The sequence below is a fragment of the Sturnira hondurensis genome, unplaced genomic scaffold (assembly GCF_014824575.4).
Source record: "Sturnira hondurensis isolate 20B ecotype Veracruz unplaced genomic scaffold, ASM1482457v3 Scaffold0020184, whole genome shotgun sequence".
In the NCBI taxonomy this organism is placed as follows: Eukaryota; Metazoa; Chordata; class Mammalia; order Chiroptera; family Phyllostomidae; genus Sturnira; species Sturnira hondurensis.
In genome coordinates this window covers 906,031-932,679 of record NW_028092815.1, presented here as the reverse complement: position 1 = coordinate 932,679, position 26,649 = coordinate 906,031, and the positions used below count along the sequence as shown (strand labels likewise).

The following is a 26,649-nucleotide window of genomic DNA, read 5'->3' as shown; positions in this document are numbered from 1 at the left end:
TTTTCATTTTGTGCAGTGCTGGATGCACTTGGTTAATACTTTGTTGAGAATATTTGCTTCCATGTTCATGAGGAATACTGACCTTTAGTTTTCTTTCCTAAAATGTTTTTTTTAATTGCAGTTGACATTCAACATCATTTTAAATTAGTTTAAGTGTACAGCATGGTGGTTAGGCATTTATATAATTTATAAAGTGATCCCATTAGAACTCTAGTACCATCTGGCCCCATACATACTTATTACAATATTACAGCTGTATTCCTCGTGATGTACTTTACATTCCTGTGACTATTTTGTAACTGCCAATTTGTACTTCTCTATCCTCCACCTTTTCCCCCAACCCCCTCATCAGTCTGTTTTCTGTATCTGTGAGTCTGTTTCTATTTTGTTTGTTTATTTTGTTCTTTAGATTCCACGTATAAGTGAAATCATATAGTATTTGTCTTTCTGTGACTGATTTATTTCCTTAACATAATACTCTCTAGGTCCATGCATGCTGTCACAAATGGTGAGATTGCATTCTTTTTTTAGGGCTTAGTAACATTCCATTGCATATGTGCTTGTATACTCAGAAGTGGAATCACTCGTTCATAAGGCATTTTTAAATTTTTGAGGAGCCTCCACACTGTTTTCCATGGTGGCTGCACCAGTCTGCACTCCCACCAACAGTGCACTAGGGCTCCCCCTTCTCCATGTCCTCGCCAGCACTTGTTGTTTGTTGATTTATTGATGACCGCTTTCCGGACAGGTGTGAGATGGTATCTCACTGTAGTTTTAATTTGAATTTCTCTGATAATTAATGACATTGAGCATCTTTTCATATGTTTATCAGTCATTCGTGCACTTTAGAGAGGTGTCTGTTCCAGGCCTCTGCCCACTTTTTAATTGAGTACTGTTTTGTTGGTGTTGAGCTATCTGAGTACTTTATAAATTTTGGATATTAACACCTTATTGGATGTATCATTGCTGAGTATCGTTTCCCACTCAGTCAGCTGTCTTTTCATTTTGTTGATGATTTCCTTTGTTGTGCAAAAACTTTTTCATTTGAAATAGTCCCATTTACTTATTTTTTGTTGTGTTTCCCTTGCCCCAGGAGATGTGTCAGAAAAATGTTGCTAAGAGAAATGTCAGAGGTTTTACTGCCTATGTTTTCTCCTAGAAGTTTCATGTTTTCAAGTCTGACATTTAAGTCTTTTCATTTTGCATTTATTCTTGTATGTGGTATAAGAAGGTTGTCTAATTTCATTTTTTGCATGTATCTATCAACTTTTCACAGCACCAATTATTAAATAGACTGACCTTACACTATTGTATGTCCTTGCTTTCTTTGTCAAAGATTGACCATATTAGTGCCAATTTATCACTGAGCTTTCTATTCTGTTCCATTAATCTATGTGTGTATTTTTATGCCATTACCATGCTGTTTTGATTACTATGGCCATAGAGTATAGATTGTTATCAAGTAGTGAGATATTCCTACTTTGTTCTTTTTTTCCCCAAGATTGCTCTTGTATTCCAGGTTTTTTTGTGGTTCTATACAAATTTCTGGATTATTTATTCTAGTTCTATGAAAAAATAAGGTTAGTATTTTTATAGAGATTGTGTCAAATCTATTGATTTTTTTGGGTAGTATGGATCATTACTATCACCTTAATGATATTAATTCTTTCTTATCCATGGGCATGGCATATGCTTCTATTTATTAGTATCTTCTTCAAGGTCTTACAGTTTTCTGAGTACATATCTTTTACCTTCTTGGTTAAATTTATTCCTCGGTATTTTGTTTCTTTTGATGCAATTGTAAATGGGATTATTTTCTTAGGGTTTTGTTCTGAAAGCTCTTTATTGGTGTATAAAAATGCAACAATTTAGAAGCTGAATTTTGTATTCAGCTTCTTTACTGAATTTATCAATTCTAGTAGTTTTTGGTGGAGTCTTCAGGGTTTTCTATATACAGCATCATTTCATTGGCAAATGATGACAGTTTTACATCTTCCCTTTCAATTTGGGTGCCTTATTTCTCCTTCTTGTCTGATTGATGTGGCTAGGACTTCCAGTACTATATTGAATAAGAGAGGTGAAAGTGCACATCCCTGAGTTGTTCCAGATCTTAAGGTAAATGCTTTTAGTTCTTCCAAGTTGAGCATGATGTTAGCTGTGGGTTCGTCATACAAAGCCTTCATTATGTTTAGGTGTGGTCCCTCTGTTCCCACTTTGTTGAGAGTTTTTCTCATAAATTGGTGCTGGATCTTGTCAAATGCTTTTTTTTGCATTTATTGATATGATCCCATGGTTTTTATCCTTCATTTTGTCTATGTAGTAGTCACATTAATTGATTTGCATACATTGTACCAACCTTGCATTCCAGGAATAAATCCCACTTGATCATGGTGTATAATCTTTTAAATGTATTACTGAATCCAGTTTGCTAATATTTTGTTGAGAATTTTTGCATCTATGTTCATGAGAGATATTGGCCTATAATATTTTTTCTTTATTATATCTTTATCTGATTTTAGAATCAGGGTAATACATATAATCACTTAGTATTATAAGTATTTATAAGGCCCTAAGTATAATTACTTAGTATTAATTAGTATTACTTAGTATTTACAAGGCCCCCAGTATAATAACAATTATACTGGGGCCTTATAAAATGGGCTTGGGAATCTTCCCTGTTCTTGAATTTTTCAGAATAGTTTGAGAAAAACAGGTATGAGTTCTCCTTTGAATATTTGATGAAATCCCACTGTGATTCCATCCAGCCCTGGACTTCCGTTTGTTGGGTTCTTTTAATTACTGTTTGATTTTGTTTATAATTGGTATTTTCATATTTTCTATTTCTTCTTGTTTTCATTTTGGAAGACTGTGTGTTTTCAAGAAACTATGTCTTTGAGCCCTGGATGGTGTAGCTCAGTGGATTGAGCATGGGCCTGGGAACCACATGATCAAGGTTCGATTCCCAGTCAGGGCACATGCCTGGGTTGCAGGCCAGTTGCCAGCAGGGGACTCACAAGAGGCAACCATACATTGAGATTTCTCTCCTTCTCTCCTTCCTTTCCTCTCTAAAGATAAATAAATAAAATCTTAAAAAAAAAGAAATTATGTCTTTCAGATTGTTCAATTTATTGGCATATAATTATTTGTAGCATATTCTTATTGTACTTTTAATCTGTGTTTTGTCCACCGTTACTTCTCTTTCATTTCTGATTTTATGTATTTGGGTTATTCCTCATATTTTTGTTGAGCCTAGATCAAGGTTTATCATTCTTGTTTTATCTTTTTTATGTTGTTTATTTTTCAAAGAACCAGCCCTGCTCTGATCTTTATTATTTTCTTCCTTCTGTTCCCTTTGGGCCTTGTTTGTTGCTTTTCTAGTTTGGTTAGATGTAAGCTTAGATTGTTAATTCGAAATATTTCTAGTTTCTTGAGGTAGACCTGTATTGCTATGAATTTCCCTGTTAGGACTACTTTGCTGTGTTCCATCAAATTTTGGTTGTTGTATTTTCATTTTCATTTGTGTCTTTTGATTTCTTCCTTGATGTCTTGTTAATCCATTCATTGTATAATAACATATTATTTAGTTTGAGGTGTTTGTGTGTTTTCTAGTATGTTTCCAGTAATTAATTTTTACTTTCAAATTATTCTGGTCAGAGAAGATGCCTGTGATGATTTCAGTCTTCTTCAATTTATTGAGACTTGTTTTGTAGCCTAACGTGTGGTCTGTCCTGAAAAGTGTTCCATGTACATTGAAAAGAATGTGTATTCTGCTGATTTGGGTGAAATGCTCTGAAATGCCAACTAAATTCATTTGGTTTGCTGTGTCATTTAAGGCTGCTGTTTCCTTGTTGGTTTTCTGTCTGGAAGATCTGTCCATTGGTGTCAATGGGGTGTTAAAGTCTCCTACTATGACTGTATTACTGTTGATCTCTCTCCCTTTATGTCCATCAAGACTTGCTTTATATATTTAGGTGCTTCTATATTGGGTACATAAATGTTTACAAGGGTTGCATCCTTTTGTTGGATTGATCCCTTTATTGTTATGTAACATCCTTCTTTGTCTTTTATTATAGCTTTCATATTAAAGTCTACATTGTCTGGCCCAGTTCAGTTGGTTACGGCATCATCCTAATACACCAAAGTTATGGGTACAATTCCTGGTCAGGGCAATACAAGAAGCAACCAATGAATGCATAAATAGGTGAAAAAATAAATAAATGCTTCTCTCTCTCTCTCTTCCCCTCTCTCTCTGAAATCAGTCAATCAAGTCTATATTATGTGATGTAAGTATTGCTACTCCAGTTTTTATTTTATTTTTATTTGCATGGAATATCTTTTCCCATCATTTTACTTTCAGTTTGTGTGTTTCTTTTGATCCGAGGTTGGGTCACTTGTAGACAGCATATATATGGGTCTTGTTTTCTTATCCATTTTGCTTGTCTTTTGATTGGAGTATTTAATCCATTTACATTTAAAGCGATTATTGATAAGTATTTTGCCATTTTATCATACATATGTATGTTCCTTTTTTTCCTTTATATTTTTAAAGAAGTTCCTTTGCCCTTTCTTATACTACAGGTTTGGTGGTGCTGAACTCTTTTCATTTTTTTTTCTTACTTGAGAAGCTCTTTATTTCTCCTTCAATTTTAAATGGTATCCTTACTGGGTAGAGTAATCTTGGCTGTAGGTCTTTGCTTCTCATCACTTTGAATATTTTGTGTCAACTTCTCTGGCCTGAGAAATCTTTGTTGAGAAATCAGCTAACAGTCTTATGGAAGCTCCCTTTTAGTTAACTGTCTTTATCTTGCTGCTTTTAAAATTCTCTTTGTCTTTAGCTTTTGTCATTTTAATCATGATGTGCATTGATGTGGGCCTCTTGGTTTATCTTGTTGGTGTGTTTTCTCCTTCACTAGGTTAGGGAAGTTTTGGGTCATTATTTCTTCAAAGAGTTTCTCAATCCCTCTCTCTCTCCACTTGCTGGTACGCATATATTGCGGATTTTGTTATGCTTAGTGTTGTCCCAGAGGCTCCTTAAACCATCCTAATTTTTCTTTTTTCACTGCTTTGATTATGTGTTATTTTGACACCTTGTCTTCTAAATCACTGATTTGGTCCTCTAATATACTTTTTTAGAGTTATTTTATTATTTTTTTTTTTTTAGAGAGAGAGGAAGGGAGGGAGAAAAAGAGGGAGAGAAACACCAATGTGTGGTTGCCTCTCACACCCCCCCACTGGGGACCTGGCCTGCAACCCAGGCATGTGCCCTGATGGGGAGTTGAACTGGCAGCCCTTTGAGCCTGTGCTCAAGCCACTGAGCTAAGCCAGCCAGGGCCCTCTGATCTGTCTAATCTGTTGTTGATTCCTTTTGGTGTGTGCTTCATTTTGGGTATTGTGTTTTTCACTTCTGACTGGTTCCTTTTTATTTCTGTCTTTTTTAACTATCTCTTTGTTGACATTTTCTCTGAGTTCTTCCATTCTTCCCCTAAGTGTTTTGAGCATTCTTAAAACCATTATTTTGAAGTCTGTATCTGGTAGATTGCTTGCCTCCATTGCATGTAGTTCTTTTTCTAGAGATTTCATCTATTTTTTTATTTAGAGTACCTTTTCCTCCCTATTTTGGCTGCCTCTCTGTGTTTGTTTCTATGTATTGGGTAGACCTGCTGTGTCATCCAGTGTTGGTGGGGTGGCCTGTGGGGCTGAGTGGTGCAGCCTCCTGGAATTCTTAATCTGGGCATTTCAGGAGTGTCTCTTTTGTGGGTTACACCACTGGGCCTTGATTGCTGGGGGCCCATCTGTTGGTGGCGTTGACCCTCAGGCTGGTTGACTGTGAGGCTAGACCCTGACCACAGTGTGTGAGCTGTTGTATGGGGACTGACCTCAGAAAGTAAGATTTATCCCTGCTGGGTCTGGCTCCTGCCAAGGTCTCCTATTTACTGGGAGAGTGGGATGCACTGGCTCGTGCTCTGAAGAGAGCCAGCAGGTGTGTTGGTCCTGAGGCTTCTTAGGAAGGACTCTGCTGCAGGTCAATGTCAGATGTTGCCTGTGACCAGCCCTGGGCTTTCTGTTTGGAGCTACAAAGAGACCCATGGCTCATAGCTGCCTGTGCTGGGCCTGGGCACATCTAAATGGGCAGAGCAACATACCTAGTTCATCTGCCACTGATATCAGACCCAGGGAAGGTCAGCAAAAGGCTCAAGGTATCCCAAGACTTATTGCCACCTGCCAGTAGCCTGCTAGGCTCACTCACTGTAAAAGCCTCAGGTGATTTCCTAATGAGTTACCAGGTAGGGGTAAGTGGTCTTCACCAGGTTAGTACAGATTCAAATGGCACCAATGCTGGGCCTGAGGCTACTTAGCAAGAGTCTTAGGGTTCATCAAGGCTGGCCATCTTATGCCTAGGGCCTATGGACTTTGCAGAGGGGTCTTAGAGAGTCATCAGGCTAAAAGAGATTAAGATGTGGCCACCTGGAAGGAAGGCTCTGTACAGGAACTGTGGCACCTGTCAGGTACATGGGAAGACATCCTCATCCCCAAACTGCAGAACTCAGCCTCTGCTTGTGTGTGTTTGGCAATCCCGAGCTTGCCCGGAATTCCTTGAGAGTTTTTAAGAAGGACTGCAATGCAGGCCCAGGCGGGCCACTAGCAGCTGATTGTACAGCCTTGTGTTAGCCTGGTAGGGTGCGGCCTCCGGAAGTGGCCGGGTGGTCCCTGTGTATATTCCCAGGCTAATGCTGTGGGGTGAGGGTGGGCCCAGCTTAGGGATGGTGACAGTGTTCAGACATGCCAGGAAAACAACCCTTTTCCTAAAGCCACACAACTCACTCTCTCCCCCTGTGTCTCCGGCACCTTCTGACCTTGCCCAGAATTCCACAGTTTTTCAAGGAAGACTGAGATGCAGGCCCAGGCTGGCTGGTGCCAGCAGATCCCATGGCCCTATGGGAGCTCATCAGCGCAGGGCCCCAGAGGCTCAGCAGGGTGGGAGTAGTGCATCTCACTAGGCTGATGCCATAGGGAGGGGAGGGCTTGATTCAGGAAAAGTGGTATGTGTGGGAGGTGTGGGAGGGGGATTCAGCACTGGGACATTGGCAGCTGTCCCTCCAGCCTCTCCCAAAAGTCACACAACTCAGTCTCTCCCTTTATGACCAGGTTCTTTTTGAGCTGATGTCCCTCTGTTGAAGCTCAGGGAGAGTACCCGTGAATGGGGTTCTGTGTGCTGGTCTTCTGAGAGAGCACCTGGGGTCCCAGCAGACTCCCTCTCACCTGGACAGACAGAGTCCCTGCTGATTTCCAGAGCCAGATGTTATATAGGCTCATCTTCCCAGCTCTGGTGCTCCAGGCTCAGTGTGGGGCTGAGACCCCTTGCTCGTCAGGGGGACCTTTGCAGCTGAGACGTTTCTGTTGATTCTCAGGTGCCATGTGTGAATGTGGGGTCTGCCCTTCTTTCATCTCTGCCCCTCCTACCAGTCTCCACATGTCTTCCTCTGTATATCCTTAGCTATCAGACTTCTATTCAACTAGTCTTCAGATGGTGATCCAAGCTGATTGTTCCATAATTTAGTTGGAATTTTGATGTGGTCCAGGGAGGAAGTGAGTGGAACATACACCTACTCTGCTACTCTGGCTCACACCTAATGGTATTATTAGTAGGCAATGTACTGTAGTGGCTGCCAGTTTGGCTCAGACCGGGACTTGAGCTGTGTTTCTGAACTTACCATCAGTGTAACCTTTGAGCACCAGTTTCTCCATGAGGAATTGAAGTCATGTCTTCATGTATCCAAAACTAATTCTTTCCATACCAACTTCCCCTGTGACAAGGCTGGATTACAGGTGATACTCTCTGGCTGGGGCAGGCAGGCGCTTCAAGTGGGAAGGGGACTGGCAATCATGAATGGGCAGGAGGAGGAGAAACCAAGGGGCAGTGGGTGAGTGGGAGCTGGGGTGACTTGGAAAAAAGTGAAAAGCACAAGTTCCTAAACTTTCGTCTGTTGTATTCAGTTTTTCTGATTTTTTTTCATATTGTGAGTATTTTGTTTGGTTTGTTTCTAGAGAAATAAACCCATTATGATTATGGAATACTGGGTCGGCTGGTTCGACACATGGGGAGGTGAACACATGGTTAAAAATGCAAACAGTAAGTGTTTCTCAGTGCTTCAACCAAGCAGACATGGCCCTGGGCTGTGGGTCCTTCATACACTTCTCTGCTGGCTACTCTGCTCATCCTTGAGTAGATTCTGGAGTCAGAGGTCAGGGTTTCCATCCCTGATCAGCCGTACTGACTGCTGACCCCTTCTCAGGTTCAGTGTCCTCATCCAAAAATGGGAATCATTATGTAATTTACCTCATAGGGTTGTTGTGCAGGTTAAATATGGCAACCCATGGAACCCACTCAGATCAGTGCCTGGCAGATGTTAATGAAAGAATTTTGCTACTAAAAATATTTTGCTATTGCTATTATGAAAACAAGCTCACTTGTACTTGAAGAAAGAGGACCATTGGAAAGTGCCAACTGACTGAGAAAAGTCTGCTTTGGCCTGAAGATAGAACTCCCCCGCCCACCCCACCAAGCAACATTTTTTCGATGACTTACATGTCAGGGACCATGCCATGTTTTTTACCCATACTCTCGCATCAGTTAACTGTCTCATCAGTCCTGTGACTGAGATAGTAGGCATTGGGACATGCTGGTAACAAAAGAAGAAGAGGCTCTGAGACAGGAAAGCAGGCCATCCAAGATCACGCAGACAGTGAGGAGCACAGCCAGGACTGGCTCCCACAGCCATCTTTAACCACCCGCACTCCCTTATTTACAAACGGTGGAGAGATGAGCACACCTGTTAAATGATGGTGACAAAAACCAGAATTTCTTCCTGAAAAATGGAGAACGGCCACTTGTGCACTATCGCAGACCTTCCAAACCAGTGTCCCTAGAGGCAGTGCCCTGGAAGGTAGTAATGCGAGTTTACTAATTATTTGTACAATTTAAAAAATACAATGATCACTAGATATTTAAGTGACACGAGGGTTCTTAGGCTATAACTAGGGGCCCAATTATGTCCATACGCTCAGGAAAATTATTTCTAGAAAAGGTTCTAGGAAACAAGATGTGGTTGCTGCCAGCAGTCCTGGCCAACCCCACCTATTGCCTGGTTACAGTCTTACTGCAGGTTGAAGGACAAAATAATTAAGTTGATTGTGGGGGTGGGGCTTAGAATGATAAGATTACACTAGCAACTTCTGTTTTCTCTTAAATTTTTATTAATAATATTGAATATTTATTTTAACATGTAATACTCTTTTATATTAGTTTCAGGTGTACAGCATAGTGGTTAGACATTTATATAGTTTGCAAAGTGGTCCCCTGCTATGTCTAGTACCCGTCTGGCACCACACATAGTTATTACAATATCATTGCAATATCATTGACTGTATTTTCTATGCTGTACTTTACATCCCCATGACTGTTTTGTAAGTACCAATTTATGCTTTTTAGTCCCTTCGCCTTTTTCACCCAGTCCTCCAATACCCCTCCTCTCTGGCGACCGTCAATCTGTTCTCTGTATCTATGAGTTTGTTTCTGTTTTGTTCATTTATTTTATTCTTTAGCTTCCATGTATAAGTGAAATTAGATGGTATTTGTCTCTCTCTGTCTGACTTATTTCACTTACCACAAGACCCTATATGTCCATTCACGGTGTTGTAAACGGTGAGGTTTTGTCCTTCTTAATGGCTGAGTCATATTCCATTGTACTACATGTTCTCTGTTCAGTGGTGCATTGGTGGGCACTTGGGCTGCTTTCAGATCTTGGCTATGGTAAATAATGCTGCAGTGAACATGGGAGAGCATATGTCTTATCAAATTAGTGCTTTTTAATTTTCTCTACTCTCTTGTCTTTCTCCTCTACAGATGTTGAAAAAACTGTGTCTGAATTTATTAAATTTGAGATCTCCTTCAATGTATACATGTTCCATGGTGGAACCAACTTTGGCTTCATGAATGGGGCCACACATTTTGACACACACAGGGGTGTGGTCACCAGCTACGGCAAGTGCTCACTGATTTGGCCACCTGCCAGAGTAGGTGTTGTGGGACCACAACAGAGGAGGCTCCGAAAACATAGTCTGGCATCACTGGGTCCTTGACCTATAATATCTGCTGAGCATAGAGGATTTTTCATTCTATTTTTCTTCTGTGCTGTTCATAAAAGCCCCATCAGGCTATCATTGTAGTAGATGGAGCTGCCCATGACTGAAAGTTCAGCTTCCATCATCATGTATGCTGACCTGTTGACTTGACCCTTCCAAGTAACAGATTACAAATGGTGATTGCTGGAAGGCCATCGATGGACACAGCTGGGTGATCCAGCCTGTGTGAAGAAGAGCATGTCTATTAGAAAGTGAAACAGAGGGTGGGCTCAGTGTCATGGCAGCCCTTGGGTCCCAGGAAGGGCTGTGGGGAGTGTTCCTAGGTTGGTAGTAGTGCTCCGCAGCCTCGCCTGAGCTGGTGCACCAGACCAAGAGCAGAAAAGATGGGTTTTGTGTCTCCTGCTGGTGGCCCCGGCCTGTCCCATGCCAGAAGGGTGGGAGCATGGTCTTGTGGGTGGGATCGACTGGCCAGTGACAGTGTCCTGATGTCTTGCAGACTATGATGCTGTGCTGACAGAGGCTGGGGATTACACAGAAAAATATTTCAAGCTTCGAAAACTCTTGGGATCTGTTTTAGGTACTCTGCAACCATTCTAACTTGAGCACTGGCCCTCCTCAGGAACTGGAAGGGTAGGGAAAGGGAAGGATTTTTTCTATGGGCATAAGCTTAATGAAGGGCTTCAGAGCAAGGGTAGCAGGTTCAAATACTGGTTTTCCCACATAAAAGCTGTGTGGTTTTGCATAAGTGTTTTTAAGACCTTTAAGCCTCAGTTTCTTCCTTGAAACACAAAAACAGTGATACCGATCTCCTTTATAATGATTGTGAGAATTAAGCTACAGTTTGTAAAGCTCTTAATATGATGTAATACAGCATACCCTTACATACAATAGCAAAAATAATTCTATTTTATTTATTTAAGTAAAGTTAACTAACCACCTACCACATGCTAGAAACTAGGTAAGCACTGGCATTGCCAAAGACATAGCACAGAGCCCTGCTCCCCAAGAGCCTTCAGTCTACATGACCAACACCACTGCCTCTTCGGGGTCAGGGTCTGTCAGCTTTCTGTGCAAACAAAATGGCTCCAACTCAGGTCTTCATAGTTCCTCATCACTCTCATAGAAGCATAGCCTCATGCCAGGCTAGGACCTATTACTCTGGTTGGCTCCGGGATACAAGCATTTCTGTATAGGGATGGGGAGGCTTGGAGAAGGCAGCAGTTATTTCAGGTCCATTTTCATTGCAGCAATTCCCCTGCCCCCCTTACCTAAGCTCGCTCCTAAGGCTGTGTACCCTTCGGTGAGGCCATCCCTTTACTTGCCGCTGTGGGATGCCCTGCAGTACCTACATGAGGTGAGTGTTGCCTGGGCACTGGAATGGGGGGAGAGGCCTTAGGCCATAGAGTGGAGATTCTTTCAAGGGCTTTAATGGAAAGTGTGGAAACTAATTCTCTGTATTTTGTCCCAGTTTAGAACTATGGGGTAAGACCCACAGGCTCCTTCTTGGGGGACTTTGAATGGGCTTGAGCCTGAAAAGTGAGTGGGGGTGGGAGGCGAGGCAGGATATTGGAGAATCCTGCTTCCCAGCTCGACGAGTCCACCCAGTAAATGCTCTTGTGGGGGCATGATCCACATGGGACAGGCTGCTGAGCTAGGAACCTGTGAAACTGAGTTTCTGACTTTTCACCATCCACTAGGTCAAATCACTGAACTTCTACAGGTGCCTGCTTGCCCTTTAACATTAGATCTCCTGTCCTATTTTAAAGAAAGGGTGGAAATTGTTTGGAAACTATCAGTTCTTGAGTTCGTATTGATTTTACTTGTTCTATTGCCATTTTACATAAAAAGAAGTGCCTTGCATATGCTAAAAAATGTTTGTTAAGTGCATAATTTGTTATTTGACTTCAGTTGTGTTAGAACACAGCATATCATCTCGGTTAATTGTTACAGTTACTGCAGTTGTTCCCTCTACCATGCCCCTGCCCACCCAGTTCCCTGGTCAGTGGAAACACAAAGCACAAGAGAGTCATCACCTAGCATCTATTCAGTGTTTCTCACTCAAAGATCCTTGGGGACCGTTAGGAGTTACAATAAAGAAATGACAAGGGTCTTAGGAAGGAGCCTGCCTTCCCATAGCCCTGGATCCTGTTTCTGCCATGTCTCTTACAGCCAATTGTGTCCAGTAAGCCAGTCAACATGGAGAGTCTCCCCATATACAATGGAAGTGGTCAGTCCTACGGATTCATTCTGTATGAGACGTCCATCTGCTCTGGAGGTCTGCTGCATGCCAATGCTTATGATACTGCACAGGTAGGGTCAGCAGGCTGTCTGTGCAGGTAAGCAGAACATTCAGCCTAACTGCTGTAGGGGAGGTAGTCAGCCACTGGTCAACTTGACTGACAGTATTTTTAAGCACCTACTACGTGTGAGGCATTGGAAATACAAAGTGAAACCAAGGAGATTTACTTTCTGCCTTATCATAACCTAAGTCTGTTGGGGTCTCCGTGTCAGATTCTAGCCACCTGTGAGTGCCAAGGCTGCTCCATCCTTACAACAACCTCCTCCCAAACCTCCTCCCAAACCTCCCTTCTCCCATCCTCAGGGAGGCCTACCAGTCTGACACCAGCTGTGCTCTTGCAGGTATTTTTGAATGAGAAAAGCATAGGCATTCTGGCTGGTGGTAACCAGAATGTGAACATTCCTGAAGTCAGGGTATGTAATTCAAGAGTCTAGACGCTGCCCTAGATCTCTCACTCAAATGCAAACACAGCCCGCTTCTGACAAAGCCTGCCTCTTCTCTCTGTCACTGCCCTTGGGGATGGCTTCTCGTCTTGGGTCCCAGCAGAAAGTGTCTGTTTAGTGCTACAAGCACAGCTGCATCTCCCAGGCCCAGATGCATCTCCCAGGAGCTGCAGCATGCTGCTTCCATGAACATGGTGTTTCCCCATTAAGCCCCGAGTCAGCCATCAGCCTCTAGTTGGGCCCTGTCAAAGGCACAGCTGAGTCTCTCTGCCTTTGCTAAGGCAGACCAGTAGAAGGCAGGAGAGATTGAATGTGGAACAGGAGCACACAGGGACCTTACGAGAGAGGGAAGATCACTGGGCTCTTGTGCTTCCCTGCCTCCCATTTGCTTGCCTTTCCATCTGGGACTCAGAAAAAAGACTGGGTTCTGGAGTAAAACCCCTGCATGGTTGTAGTTCCCATGCACTGGTCTATCCCAAACAGGGGTGTCAACTTCTAAGGATCCTGGTGGAGAATCAAGGACGAGTAAATTATTCATGGAAAATTCAACTTCAGCAGAAAGGTGGGCTCTAGGCCTGAGAAACAGGCTGCAATCTCTCTCCATGGGGACCTGACCCTAAGCCTGGGGCTATGTAGTGCTAGGAGGAAAAAGGAGCCATTTAGGCAGTGGGAGACTTGTGTTCTAGAACCAAAGATGCAACTTCTTTCCTCTTAGTTGTCCTGCCCCCTTCAGTTCTCGGAAGCAGGAACATGGGGCAGTTATGCTGGGTGCTGGCTTGTCTCAGGACAAGCAGGGCAGGACTCCTCTCAGGAATCTCGGGAAAAGCTCTGCTGTTAAGTGGAGCACTTCCTTGGGAGTATGAAACCATACAGCAAGAAACTTGCAGTCCTAGAAAGTTAGACAAGGGTTTGCCCTCACATCTGAGCCCTTGTCACAGAAGGCATACAGTCTGTGTTGCTTTGTCCCAGACACTGAGAATATCCAGTGCTAACCACATTCTCCTTCCTACCTCCCATTGGCAGGATTAACTGGATCTGTTACCATCAACAAGATTCCCTTGGAGGGCTTCACGATCTATTCTCTGGAAATGAAAATGAGCTTCTTTGAGAGGTATGTTCCCACTTACTCCCAGAAGGCACTTGGAAGGATCGGGGAACTCAGAGATTTCACGTTCTTCACTTGGCAGACCGAGAGCCCGAGATTCAGGGAACTATAGTGATTTGCTCAGCAGTGTAGGGTCCTTTAGAATCAGGACTGGAGTCCCAGAACAAGTCTCCTGGCTCTAGTCTAATTAAGTCTGCTCTGTCCCACTGAAACAGAATCTTAGTCCCTGCCTGGGAAATCTGGGGTCAATATTGAGACTACATTTGTGAAAAGGCTCCTAGCCCTCAGGGTGTGGCCCTTTCTCCAGGCTCCGCTCTGCCGCTTGGAGACCTGTCCCAAACAGCCACCTGGGCCCTGCCTTCTACCTTGGAACCCTGAAGGCTGGTTCCAAGCCTAAGGACACCTTCCTGAAACTGCCGGTGAGTGCATGCTCTTTTTGGTTCTGGTATCTCAAACACCTATTCTTTCTTTACCTTAAAATTTTTTTTTTAAATTTCTTTTTGTTTGATTGTTTTTCTTTGTTACACTTATTCTTTCTTAATGAGTCTTGAAGCAAAGCTATAGTGTTCCTGGCCAGAATATTTCCCTTCTTCCTCATTGCCAAACAAGCCATCCCCCATGTTCCAGGCTTTTAAAGTTACCATTTTTCAAACAATTGCCAGAGGGGAGGGGGGCCAAGGGCTGGGTGGAAAGGGTGAAGGGACTGAGAAGTACAAATTGGTAGTTACAGAAATAGTAAATAATATTGAAATAACTATGTATGGGGCCAGGCAGGTACTTGAAATATGGGGGAACCACTTTGTAAAGTACATGGTTGTCTGACCACTATGCTGCATACCTGAAACTAATACAGAATAATATTGAATGTAAACTGTATTTGAAAAAAAAAAAAAACCTCATTTCAGGGAACTTTGGAGATTCCACTAAAACCTGTCTCTTATAAACTACTATCCTTGTAATTTCAGAGTTGTTTTTTATAATGGAACATCTGATTATCTTCCTAGCCATGTTAAAATTTTTAGTGATGAGAAAATAATACTTTAAAACAATGGAAAAACTCAAATAATAGTAGGTGTAGAGAACAAATGGTGGAAGTTTTCCTTGAAACTCACCCCATTCTACTTATTCTCTACTTCTTACATGTAAGCACTACTAGCCGTGTGTGATTTCATATATAATTTTGTCAAAACATATACACAGTCACTTTTTGTGCTAATGTAATAATTTCATTCATTATATTCTGAAAATTGTTGTTCTTTTGGGGGATAATTTTTACCTCACATGTCTTTTATGTATGAACACACACGGATAGCATAGGTACACAAAACATAAGCATAGAGTTGAATAAATATCACAAAGTGAACACCAATAATTACTGCTGAGATGAAAAATGCTGTCGTCTGTTCTCTCAGTGACAGCTGCCCCTCTCCCTGAGAGGAAGCCATTGTCTGTGCTCCTAATGCTCTCATCTAGGGTTTCCTCCTTTGACTTCATGTAAATGGAAATGATTGCTTTCTTTATTTTATACAGTTTCTTCTGTTCAACATTGTAGATTCAACCATTAGTGACATTTATTTTCACAGTTGTACAGGATTTCATTTTATAAATATATCATATTAATATTTTATTTAACCATTCTACTGTTGGTAGCCCTGTGTATTATTTTCAGTGTTTGGCTATTAAAAGTAATTGAGGCTGATTTTCTATATATGTTCATGAATGAAATATCTTTGTCATATTTTTCTTAAGCCATTTTTTATTTTTCAATTGCAGTTGACATACAATATTATATTAGTTTCTGGTATATAGTGATTAGAAAGTTATTTCTATAACTTTGTTTAGAAAGTAATTAGAAATTATACAACTTGCTAAGTGATCATCCTGATAAATCTCATGCCCATCTGACACCACACACAGTCATTATAATATTATTGACTGTATTCCCTGTGCTTTACTTTATATCCCAGTCACTGTTCTGAAACTACCAAATTGTACTTCTTAATCCCTTCACCTCTTTCATCTATCTCCCCAACCCCCCTCCCATCCAGCAAACATCAGAATGTTCTCTGTATCTATTAGTGGGTTTCTGTTCTACGTGTTTGTTTAATTTTTAGACTCAATTATTGATAGTTAAGTATTTATTGCCATTTTATTGTAAGCCCTTTAACATTTCTTATGATACTGGTTTGATGATGATGAATTTCTTTAGCATTTTCTTGTCTGGGAAGCTCTTTATCTGTTCTTCGACTCTAAATGATAGCTTTGCTGAGTAGAGAAATCTTGGCTGATCTTGGTTGCAGATCCTTGCTTTTCAAGACTTTAAATATTTATTGCCACTTCCTTATGGCTTACAAAGTTTGTGTTGAAAAATCAGTTGACATTGTTATGAGAATTCCCTTGTAGGTAACTAACTGCTTTTCTCTTGCTGCTTTTAAGATTTTCTCTTTATCTTTAACCTTTTTTTAAAAATCTCCTTCCACCTCCTCTCAGGTTACTGTCAGTTTGTTCTTAATTTTAATGTCTCTGGTTATATTTTGCTTGCTTGTTTGTTTTGTTGATTAGATTCCACTTTTATAGGTGAGATCATATGGTATTTGTCTTTCACTACCTGGCTTATTTCACTTGGCATAATGCTTTCCAGATCCATCCTTGCTGTCACAAAGGGTAGGAGCGCCTCCCTTCTTTCTTTCTGCTGTACAGTATTCCATCATGTAAATGTGTCACAGTTTTTTGATCCACTCATTTACTAATGGGCACTTAGGCTGTTTCCAGCACTTGGCTATTGTAAGTTGTGCTACTATGAACATTGGGGTGCATACATTCTTTTGAATTGGTGTTTCAGAGTTCTTAGGGCATAGTACTAGGAGTGGAATTGTCAGGTCAAAGGCAAGTTCTATTTTTAGTTTTCTAAGGAAACTCCATACTGTTTCCCACAGTGGCTGCACCAGTCTGCATTCCCACCAACAGTGCACTAGGTTGGTCTTTGATCTTTTGCATATTACTTATGATGTGTCTTAGGGTAGGCCTTTTTGGCTTCATCTTGTTTGGGACAGTCTGTGCTTCTTGGACTTATATGTCTTATTTCCTTCATTAGGTGAAGGAGTTTTCTGTCATTATTTTTTTCAAATAGGTTTTCAGTGTCTTGTTTTCTCTCTCCTCCTTCCAGCTCCCCCATGATGCAAATGTTAGTACACTTGAAGTTGTGTCAGAGGCTCCTCATACTATCTTCATATTTTTAGATTCTTTGTCTCTTTTTTTCTTTTTGCTCCTCTAATTAGGTGTTTTTTTGCTATTCCAAGTCACTGATTTAATTTTTGGCATAATCTACTCTACTGTTGACTCCTTATAAATTATTTGTCATTTTAATTAGCATATCCTTCATTTCTGAGTGGTTCTTTTGTATGGTTTCTATGTCCTTTTGCATACTGTTGAGGTTCTCACCAAGTTCCTTGAGCATCCTATAACCACTGTTTGGACTCTGTATCTGGTGGTTTGCATGCCTCCATTTCATTTAGCTCTTTTTCTGGAGATTTCTCATGTTCATTCATTTGGAACTGGCTTCTTGGTCTCTGCATTTTGTCTGCCCCCATGTTTGTTTCCATGTGTTTGGTAGAGCTGCTATGTCTCCCAAACTTGTTAAATGGCCTTGTGTAGTAGATGTCCTGTAGGGCTCCATTTCCAAGTTACCTGAGCTGAGCACTCCAGACGTGCCCCTTTGTGAGCTGTGTGCACTGTCCCATTTCAGTAGAGCTGTGATTGCTATTGGCGTGCCTGGGAAGGATTGGCCCCCAAGGCCGTTCAGCTGTGAGGCTCAGCTGCAACTAGAACAGAGGAGCTGCTGTGCTGGAGTCCAGCCTATGGCTTCAGAGGGGCTTTGATGCTCACTATGTCTGCCCCCTCAGTGGGTCACTGGTGGAGATGGTAGGGTTGAAATCCAACATGGCCAGAAGCTGTCCACCAGGTGCACTGGCTCTGGGGTATCCTGGGAGGTGCAACATCAGCCACCACCTGCACCCTGCCTGAGGCTACCAGCACAAGCTACAGAGCAATCTTCAGATGTCTGCTAATTGTGATGGGCTTGGAGGTGCCAAGAAGAGACCAAGTTGCAACTGAAGGCCAGCCTGCTGCTAGTGCTGGGCCTGGGGCTACTTAGCAAGAGGTAGGGGCCAGATGCTGCATGTTTGAGGGATTTCAGGAAAGTCTGAAGCATGAGGCAAGAAAGGCCAGTTGTATAGAAAAGCCCTGGGAATGGCTCCATTAGACCTGCAAGTTGGGTGCAGCCAAGTCTCGGGGAATCACCAGTGTGGGGCAAACAGCATGAGTCACATTGATGGAGACTCAGATATAGCACCCACCTGTTGGCTCTGTGGAGGGTGGGGGTCTTAGAAAAGGAACAATGACCTCTGCTATCACTTTTATCTGGCAGAGAGCTGTCCCTGCCCTACCCAGCTCTTTCCCCAATGTCGGACAGTTTAGTTCCTCTGCTTATGTCCCTGGTGCCTTTCAAGCTGCTGTCCCAGTGCTGGAGCTCAGAAGGAGTGAGTCCAAGTAAGTTCCTGTGTGGGCCCTTTAAGAGGAACTGCCTGGGTCTCCAGAAGCCTTTTGTCTCATTCAGCCACAATCCTCTCTAGTTTTTACAGCCAGAAGTTATGGGGACTTGTCTTCCTGGCACTGGAGGCCTGGTGTTGTGAGATGGGGCAGCTGGTGTGGAGCTGGAACCCCTTCTTCCTCAGGGAGAACATCTGCAGCCAAGATATCCCTTCCGATACTAAATTGCCATGTGTGAGTGTGGGACTTGCCTTTTTCATGTTCCACCCCTCCTACCAGTCTGGATGTGGCTGCTCCTTTAAAATTCTAGTTGTAAGACTTTTATTCAGTTAGATTTCAGGCAGTTCTGCAGGATGGTTGTTCTGTAGTTTAGTTGTATTTTTGATGTGGTTTGTGGGAGGATGTTTGTACTGTGTTTATCTATACTGCCATCTTGATTGGAAGTCTTCTTTGTCAGGTTTTATTACTAAGGTTTAATGCCTTCATAAATTGAGAAGTACAATTTATGTAAGATTGGTATTATTTTTTAAGTATCTGCTAGATTTCATCAAGGGAATCATCTAGAGCCTACATTTCCTTTGTGGAAAAGTTTTTTTTAGAGTGGATAAAATTTTTTCAAGATTAAAGTAGTTTTTAGATTTTGTGTTTCCTTAAAAGTGTAAATAAAATACATTTTTCTAATATTTTTTCCATTTCATTAAAATTTTCAAATATATTGTGTTTAAATTGTTCATTTTTAATGTCTAAATCATCTGTAATAACATTTCTTTTTTCTTCATAAGTCGCACTAGAACATTACCATTTTATTAACTGTTGAAAGAATTGTTTGCCTGTGACTGTTACTGCATTATATATTTCCTCTGCTTAATTTCTGCCATTACCTTCATTATTTTGTTTATTTTACTTTTTAACACTGGAGTTATCTGCTTTCTTTTTATTATTGCTTTAAATATGTAATTAGATAACTTATTTTTAATGTTTACTCTTTTAAATTTATATTTAGGCTATTACTTTTCATTTATGCCTGGAGTTGATTGTATCTATAAGCTTATAAAAATTATTGTGGAAATTTTATGGTACCTTTTTCTTACCAATTTCTTATTTAATTTCACTGTGGCCTGAGAACTTTAAAATGTTAACACTTGTTTAGTCCACTGTATGATCAAATTTAATAGAGATTCTGATGTATAGTGGAAAGAATATGTGTTTCTGATGTCTTAGATCAATATTCTACACATCAATTAGTTTGATTTTGTTAATTTCTTGTTTCAAATGTTTTATGTCTTGATTCTCATTTGCTTTGTTTATTAGCTATTGAAGCATTGTATGAAAATTTACCACTGTGGCTAGAATTTTATTTCTCCCGTTATTCTATACAGCATTGCTTATATACTATAGTATATATAGCTATATACTACATAGCTTCTCCATATTTTATATATACTCATATAAAATACACTCATTTTATATATATTCATATAAAATTTTGTCATCAGGAGATATTCCTATTATTGCTAGCAATGCTTCTTGCCTTGATGTTATTTTTTTCTGATATGACTAGAGTGATTGCAACTTTGTTTTACTTAATATTTACCTATTATAACTTTTCATTGTTGTCTTATATTTTTAATACTTTTATATTTTAGATGATTTTATTATACATAAAATATAACTGCTTTATCTAAAACGTAGTACAGCAATTTTTGTCTTTTAACTGGAGTATTTCAAAGACTATAATTTTATACATTAGACCATTTAGGTAATCCTTTTTTGTCTCTGTCGTGGTTTTTTTTTCTTTTTTCTCTTCTCTGAGTCTCATTTTGAAAAATTTCTCATATTCTCATTACTCATCTAAGTAATTCTCTATTTATCTATATTCTCTATTTAGTTTTATCTAATCTGCTATTCAAAACATCTGCTAAATTCTTTTTTTTATTACATGTTTTAGTTGTATATTTTTATTCTATAACTGTAGCTGTTTTTATTTGTGAAAAACTTAATTAAATTTGTGGGGTGACATTGGTTGATAACATTACATGAGTTTAATTGGGACAGTGTCTTAATGCATTGTCTGTGCACTGCATTGTGCTCATCCCCCAGAGGTCAGCAGCCCTCCATCACCGTATGCTTGACTCCCTTTACTCTTCTCAATTGCCCTCATCCTCTTTTTCCTCTGCAAACTGCCATATGGTTTTCCATGTCAATGAGTTTGTTTTTGTCTGTTTGTTTATTTGTTGCTTTCTGTTTTATATTCTACACATGAGTGAAATTATATGATTCTTATCCTTTTCTGTATACCTTACTTTGCTCAGCATAATATTCTCAAAATTCATTCATGTTTTTAAAAATGGCGTCTTTCATCTTTTCTTAGTGCCAAGCAGGGTTCTAGTGTATATATCACCACATATTCTTTATCCACCCATCCATTGAAAGACAGTTGGGTTGTTTCCATGTCTTGGCCACCGTGAATAATGCTGCAGTGAACATAAAGGCACATATATCTTTATGAATAAATGTTTTCAAACTTTTTAGGTATACATCCAGAAGAGGGATTACTGGGTCATATGATAACTGTAGTTTTAATTTTTTGAGGAATCTCTATATTGTTAGAGGAATCTCTGTACTGTTTTCCACAGTGGCTGTACCAGTTTACATTCCCACCAGGTACGCACGAGTGTTTCTCTCCACAACCTTTTCAACACTTGTTATTTCTTGCCTTATTGATAATAAACTATGGCCTTTTGTGTAGTTTACACTTCTCTGTCAACATTCTAAGTCTTGTCTTTTGTCTCTTTGGACATGCCAATTTATTGACATAGTTATTTCAAAGCCTGTGACTTGTAAATCCATTATTTGTATCATTTATGCATGTATTTTGTTGTCTGTTTTTTCCTCTCTGTTTTTATTGTATTGTTTCCCTCACCACCTGCTTGGTTATTTTTTCAACTGAGCACAGACTTTATGAAAAATACTAGAAATAAATTGAGGCCCAGAATGTCAGAGGATTCACAACCACTTCTGGAGGTGGCCAGGGTCACTGGACCTACTACAGTCGCAAAGACTGAAACAACTTGAATCAAGGCTTCCACCCAGTGACTGGGCTATCTCTAGTTTACTCTTCTCCTAGGATATAGACTCTCAGGTTCCTAACCCAGGGTGTATTTTTATTTAATAAGGTTCCCTGGCATCTCCTTTTTGTTCCTCAAAACTTGGGACAAGTTCCGCTCAGCTACTTCTTCCTGAATGGGCAGATGTCTCTAGTGGAAGAACTGCCCCAATGTTCCTTGTCTCTCAGTTCTCTTCTCCTAGACCTTGGTCCTGTAATTCTTCATTGTATTGAAGCACATGAAAAATTACGTAGCTTTTATAGCTGCTCTCAGCAGTAGTGTTCCTCTGTATTACCCAGTACTTATTTCTGGAAGCAGAAGACCTGCTGTTAAGACATATGTAGTTTTATCTACCATAGGGCAGGAATGATAGTAACACTAGCATTGAAATTTTGGTTCATGTTTTCTCTGTCATCCCTGGGCCAGGTACAGCAGGGTCAGACTTCTAGAGGTTTGTAAACTCACTTTCACTTTCAGTGCCATTACGTGTCTGCCCTTTTTTATTGTATTTTTCCATGTTCCCTTGTACACCCTTTCCCCCAATACACCACACTGTTGTCTGTGTCCCTAAGTCGTTTTTCCTTTTGCTCAATCCCTCTACACCCTATGCTCCCCCCTTAGCTGTCATCCTGCTCTCTGAGTCTGTTTCTATTTGTTCTCACTGCTCAAGTGCCTTAGATTTTCTGTTCCCAGTGTGAATCTATTTCCATGTCTCAAGCCTCCATCCTTTCCAGAACTGGAACTATGGATTTGTGTTCATCAATGGACGTAACCTTGGGCGATATTGGTACATTGGGCCACAGGAAACACTTTACCTTCCTGGCGCCTGGCTTCATCCAGAAGACAATGAGGTGAGTCACCACCACCCCTGCCTCTATGTGTCATAAATATTAAGATCTGCCTTCACCTCCAGAAAGCAAATTGTAGTGTCTGTCACATCCTGTGTTGAATAGGCTTACCCTTTCTTACTGTTGGTCTTTTTTTTCTTCCTAGATCATCCTGTTTGAAAAAAGCAAGAGTGGTTCATACATCCAAACCACAGATAAACCCAAGCTTTACCACTAGGCTGTAACATTTTTTGTTGTGGATTGTTGGCATTCATCTACAAGTGGTTTTCAGGAGGAGGATTTATGTCTAGAACACCAAACACACTGTGGCTTGTAATAGCAGATTTGTGAAAATAACTTTTAATAGGAAAATTATTATAAATATTGTAGTATATCAATATGATGCCTATTTTTCAATTTTAAAAAGTCTTCAAAACTTCAGTGACTGATTTACCTTAAGCTGAATCTTTAGGATGTTCTTATTCTCTAATTAAATGTACCTGAAAACAGATATGAATAAAATAAAAACACGTTTTATTTCTGCTTCTTAGTCCTTAGACGGGAGGAAGTGAAGGCTCTCTAACAAAAGAGAGAGTAAGAGTTACTGCTCTCTCCATGCTGGAGTGTCGTATGTGCTGGCTGCCAAGCACCTGCGCTCTGTGCTTGTGTAGGGGGGGAGCGCCAAGGAGAGTGAACAATGTCTCCAGGTGTTTCCCTGCAGCCTGAGTGTCTCCAAGGTGACCTGGTGCATCACATCTGATCAGAGAAGGAACAGAAACTTGGCTGGCTGTTTCTGACTGTGTGACAGCAAAGCCTGACACTGAACACGCTGTGCCTTACCACTCCTCAGCCACCTGGGCATCATCGAAGCACTCACTGCTCGCGGGCAGATGGTAGTGAGATGTGGCACATAGGCATGGATTCCCTAACCGATTTTTTTCAAATGACACCTTTGAAAACTAATCACATTCTTATAATCAAAATACAGCATTTGGCCAAAATTCAGACCAATGCATGATAACAGCATGCTACAACCTTGTTAAAAATAGTGCCTAAAAGCTTCCAGAAATGTAGCAAGTAATCTGGTTCTCCACCGAGAAAAAGAAAACTCCCTGTTTCGGGTGAGGACAAAGTCAGATTCTCTTCTCTTCCAGTAATCTGAATGGCTGGTTTAGCAGATGAGAATTCTATCATGTATTCTACACAATTCCTGCATATAACTTTATGCTCCAAGGCTCTAGATTCAAACCCATGAAATCTATGGACACACTATAGACTAATAGAGAAAACTGGGAGTAGTAATCACAAAAGTCACAGAAATGTACTGTATTTCACATGCAATATAACATCACTTCTAAACTTAACCATCATGCAACGTATCTATTTCGTAGATGGAAAAACCCAAGTTTAAAGAGGTGTTTGAATATGTCTCTTCTTTTGTTTATTGACACAAGCTGCCTACTTGTGTCAATCTTTTCTGAGAGTAAACACAAGCCTACTGTCCAGAATATATCCTACTCATGTGATTAGAGAGAAATGCTCATAGCTTAGAGTCCCTTACCCAGTAAAAGTGCCTTTCAGAGAAAAGAAAACAAAATACAGATCTTTCTGACAAATGAAAGGTCAAGACATTTTATCATCAAAATATCCACACACTGAAGGAAGTTCTGAAGCAGCCTTTCTCAGCTGGATTCCGTAAAAGAATTTAGCCTTACAGAAAATGTTTTCAGGGATTAGTTTATTTTTCACTTTTAATATATTTTTATTGATTTTGCTCTTACAGTTGTCCCAATTTTCCCCCTTTGTTCCCTTCTGTCCCAAACCCTCATTTCCTCCACTTAGTTCATGTCCATGGGTCATGAATATAAGTTCTTTGGTTTCTCCATTTCCTATACTGTTTTTAACATCCCCCTGTCTATTTTGTACTTACCAATTTGTACTTCTTAATCCCTGCATGTTTTCCCCCATTCTCCCCCTTTCCCTTCCCAGCTAATAACCCTCCAAGTGATCTCCATATCTATGATTCTGTTCTTATTCTGCTTGTTTGCTTAGTTTGTTTTCTAGATTCAGTTGTTGGTAGTCATGCATTTGTTGCCATTTTAGTGTTCATAGTTTTAATCTTTTTCTTATATAGTTCCCTTCAGCATTTCATATAAAAATGGCTTGGTGATGAGTTCATCACTTTTTACCTTGTCTGGGAAGCACTTTATCTGCCATTCAATTCTAAATGATAGCTTTGCTGGATAGAAATAATCTAAGTTGTAGGTCCTTGCTTTTTATCACTTTGAATCCTTTTTGCCAGTCCCTTCTGGCCTACAAAGTTCCTTTTGAGAAATCAGCTGACAGTCTTATGAAAACTCCTTTGTAAGTAACTCTGCTTTTCTCTTGCTGCTTTTAAGATTCTGTCTTTATCTTTAACCTTTGGAATTTTAATTATGATGTGTCTTGGTGTGGTCCTCTTTGGGTCCAACTTGTTTGGCACTTTGTATCTTTCTTCGACTTGTTTGTCTATTTCCTTCACCAAATTATGAAAGTTTTGTTTCATTATTTTTTGAAATAATTTTTTAATTTCTTGATCTTCCTCTTTTCCTTGTGGCACCCCTATGATTCAGATGCTGGTATGTTTGGCAGTTCCCAGAGGTTCCTTATTCTAGTCTTCTTTTGAATTCTTTTTTCTTTTTGCTGTTCTGATCAAACGCTATTTTCTTCCCTATGTCCCAAATTGTTGATTTGAATCTCAGCTTCATCCTCACCACAGTTGTTCCCCTGTGGAATTTTCTTTATTTCACTTAATGTAAGCTTCATTTCTGCCTGACTCTTTTTTATGCTGTTGCAGTATCTAATGATTTTTTTGAGCATCCTGATAACCCAGGGTCTAGAACTCTGCATCTGATAGGTTGCTTATCTCCATTTTGTTTAGTTCTTTTCTTGGAGTTTTGTTCTGTTCTTCCATTTGGGCCATATTTCTTTGTCTCCTCAATTTGGCAGCCTCCCTGTGTGTGTTTATGTGTATTAGGAAGAGCTGCTTTGACTCCCTCTCTTAGTAGCTTGGCCTATTGCACAAAGGCACCCATTTGGAATGAACCCAAGCAATTGCTCTATCACTGAGAACATAGTGCTGCCTTAAGTGATCCCATCTGCTCACAACTGAAGCCTGTCCTTCCGTGGTCACTGGACCCCATCCCCTTCACTTAGTAAAGGATACTGCTTTGGAAATTCTCCAAGGTCTCTACTACCTCACTTGTTTTCACTTTTTATCACAATCACTATTGGCATACAAGCATGCTGTAGTTTCTCCCACTGAAACTAAAAATGAAAATGGAACACTGCCTTTGACTCAGAGTCAAGAGCCACCAGTCACTGCCTCATTTATTTATTCACCTTTCCAGCAAATATCCCCAAATGAGTTCTCTGTACACAATTTTAGGCTCTCCTTTACCCTTTCCAAGCCCATTCAGTCAGCTTCCCCAATCATACTCCCTGACTCCACCCAAGTTGCATGCATCCTAGTCATCCAAAACCTTCCACTACTGGACTCATTGGTCCATTCTCAGTCTTTCCTTAACCTGTCAGCATATAATGCACCTCATCACTTCTTCCTCCTCAGTTATGTTTCCTCCTTGGTGTTCAGGACACTATCCTTCCTGAGTTTTCATTCTGCCTCACTGGCTGCTCGTTCTCATCCACGTTTGCCTGTTCCTTCTCTTTTCCTGAGATTGGGTGCTCCAGGGCTCATTCTTGGTTCTCTTTCTCTGCCCACACTTCATTGGTGATCTCACCCAGGCTTATGCCTTTAGATACCAGCTCTGTGTCAACTCCTACATTTGTATCTCCATCCCAGCCCTCTCTCCTGAACTGTAGGCTTATAGATTTAACAGCTTACATGATGTCTCTACTTGAGAGTCTCTGACACATGGGCATAAAGCAAGGTAGGGGAATGATGGTGGGAGGTAGGGTACAGGGAGGAGGGGAACAAAGTGGAGAAAAAAATAGGACAATTATAATAGCATAACCAATAAAATAGATTTAAAAATTAAAAAATAAATAAAATAAATGCTAACACAGAAAAATACCCTTCTTAAAAAAAAAAAAAAGCAAGTCTCAAAGGTATCTCAACCTCAATCAGCCCACTCTGAGCTTCTGATGTTCCGCTATGAACCCATTCCCCATAGCCTTC

At 40.5% G+C, this 26,649-nt stretch overlaps 1 protein-coding gene across 2 annotated transcripts in view; it reads left to right on the top strand.

Annotated features, from left to right (window-relative positions):
• The window catches only part of GLB1L3 (galactosidase beta 1 like 3), a 38,940-nt gene extending 16,048 nt beyond the window's left edge, over window positions 1-22,892 (top strand). Inside the window, exons 10-20 of one of the 2 annotated variants that reach the window (XM_037029053.1) lie at window positions 8,047-8,131; window positions 9,905-10,042; window positions 10,640-10,720; window positions 11,391-11,497; window positions 12,313-12,453; window positions 12,784-12,855; window positions 13,369-13,447; window positions 13,909-13,996; window positions 14,298-14,409; window positions 22,380-22,496; window positions 22,639-22,892. In XM_037029053.1, coding sequence (XP_036884948.1) covers window positions 8,047-8,131; window positions 9,905-10,042; window positions 10,640-10,720; window positions 11,391-11,497; window positions 12,313-12,453; window positions 12,784-12,855; window positions 13,369-13,447; window positions 13,909-13,996; window positions 14,298-14,409; window positions 22,380-22,496; window positions 22,639-22,710 — 1,092 coding nt within the window. In that variant the 3' untranslated portion in view covers window positions 22,711-22,892. Of the gene's footprint in view, window positions 1-8,046; window positions 8,132-9,904; window positions 10,043-10,639; window positions 10,721-11,390; window positions 11,498-12,312; window positions 12,454-12,783; window positions 12,856-13,368; window positions 13,448-13,908; window positions 13,997-14,297; window positions 14,410-22,071; window positions 22,097-22,379; window positions 22,497-22,638 lie in introns of those variants that run through there. The other variant, XM_037029054.1, reaches the window with a different exon arrangement.
• The last annotated feature ends 3,757 nt before the right edge of the window (window positions 22,893-26,649 follow it).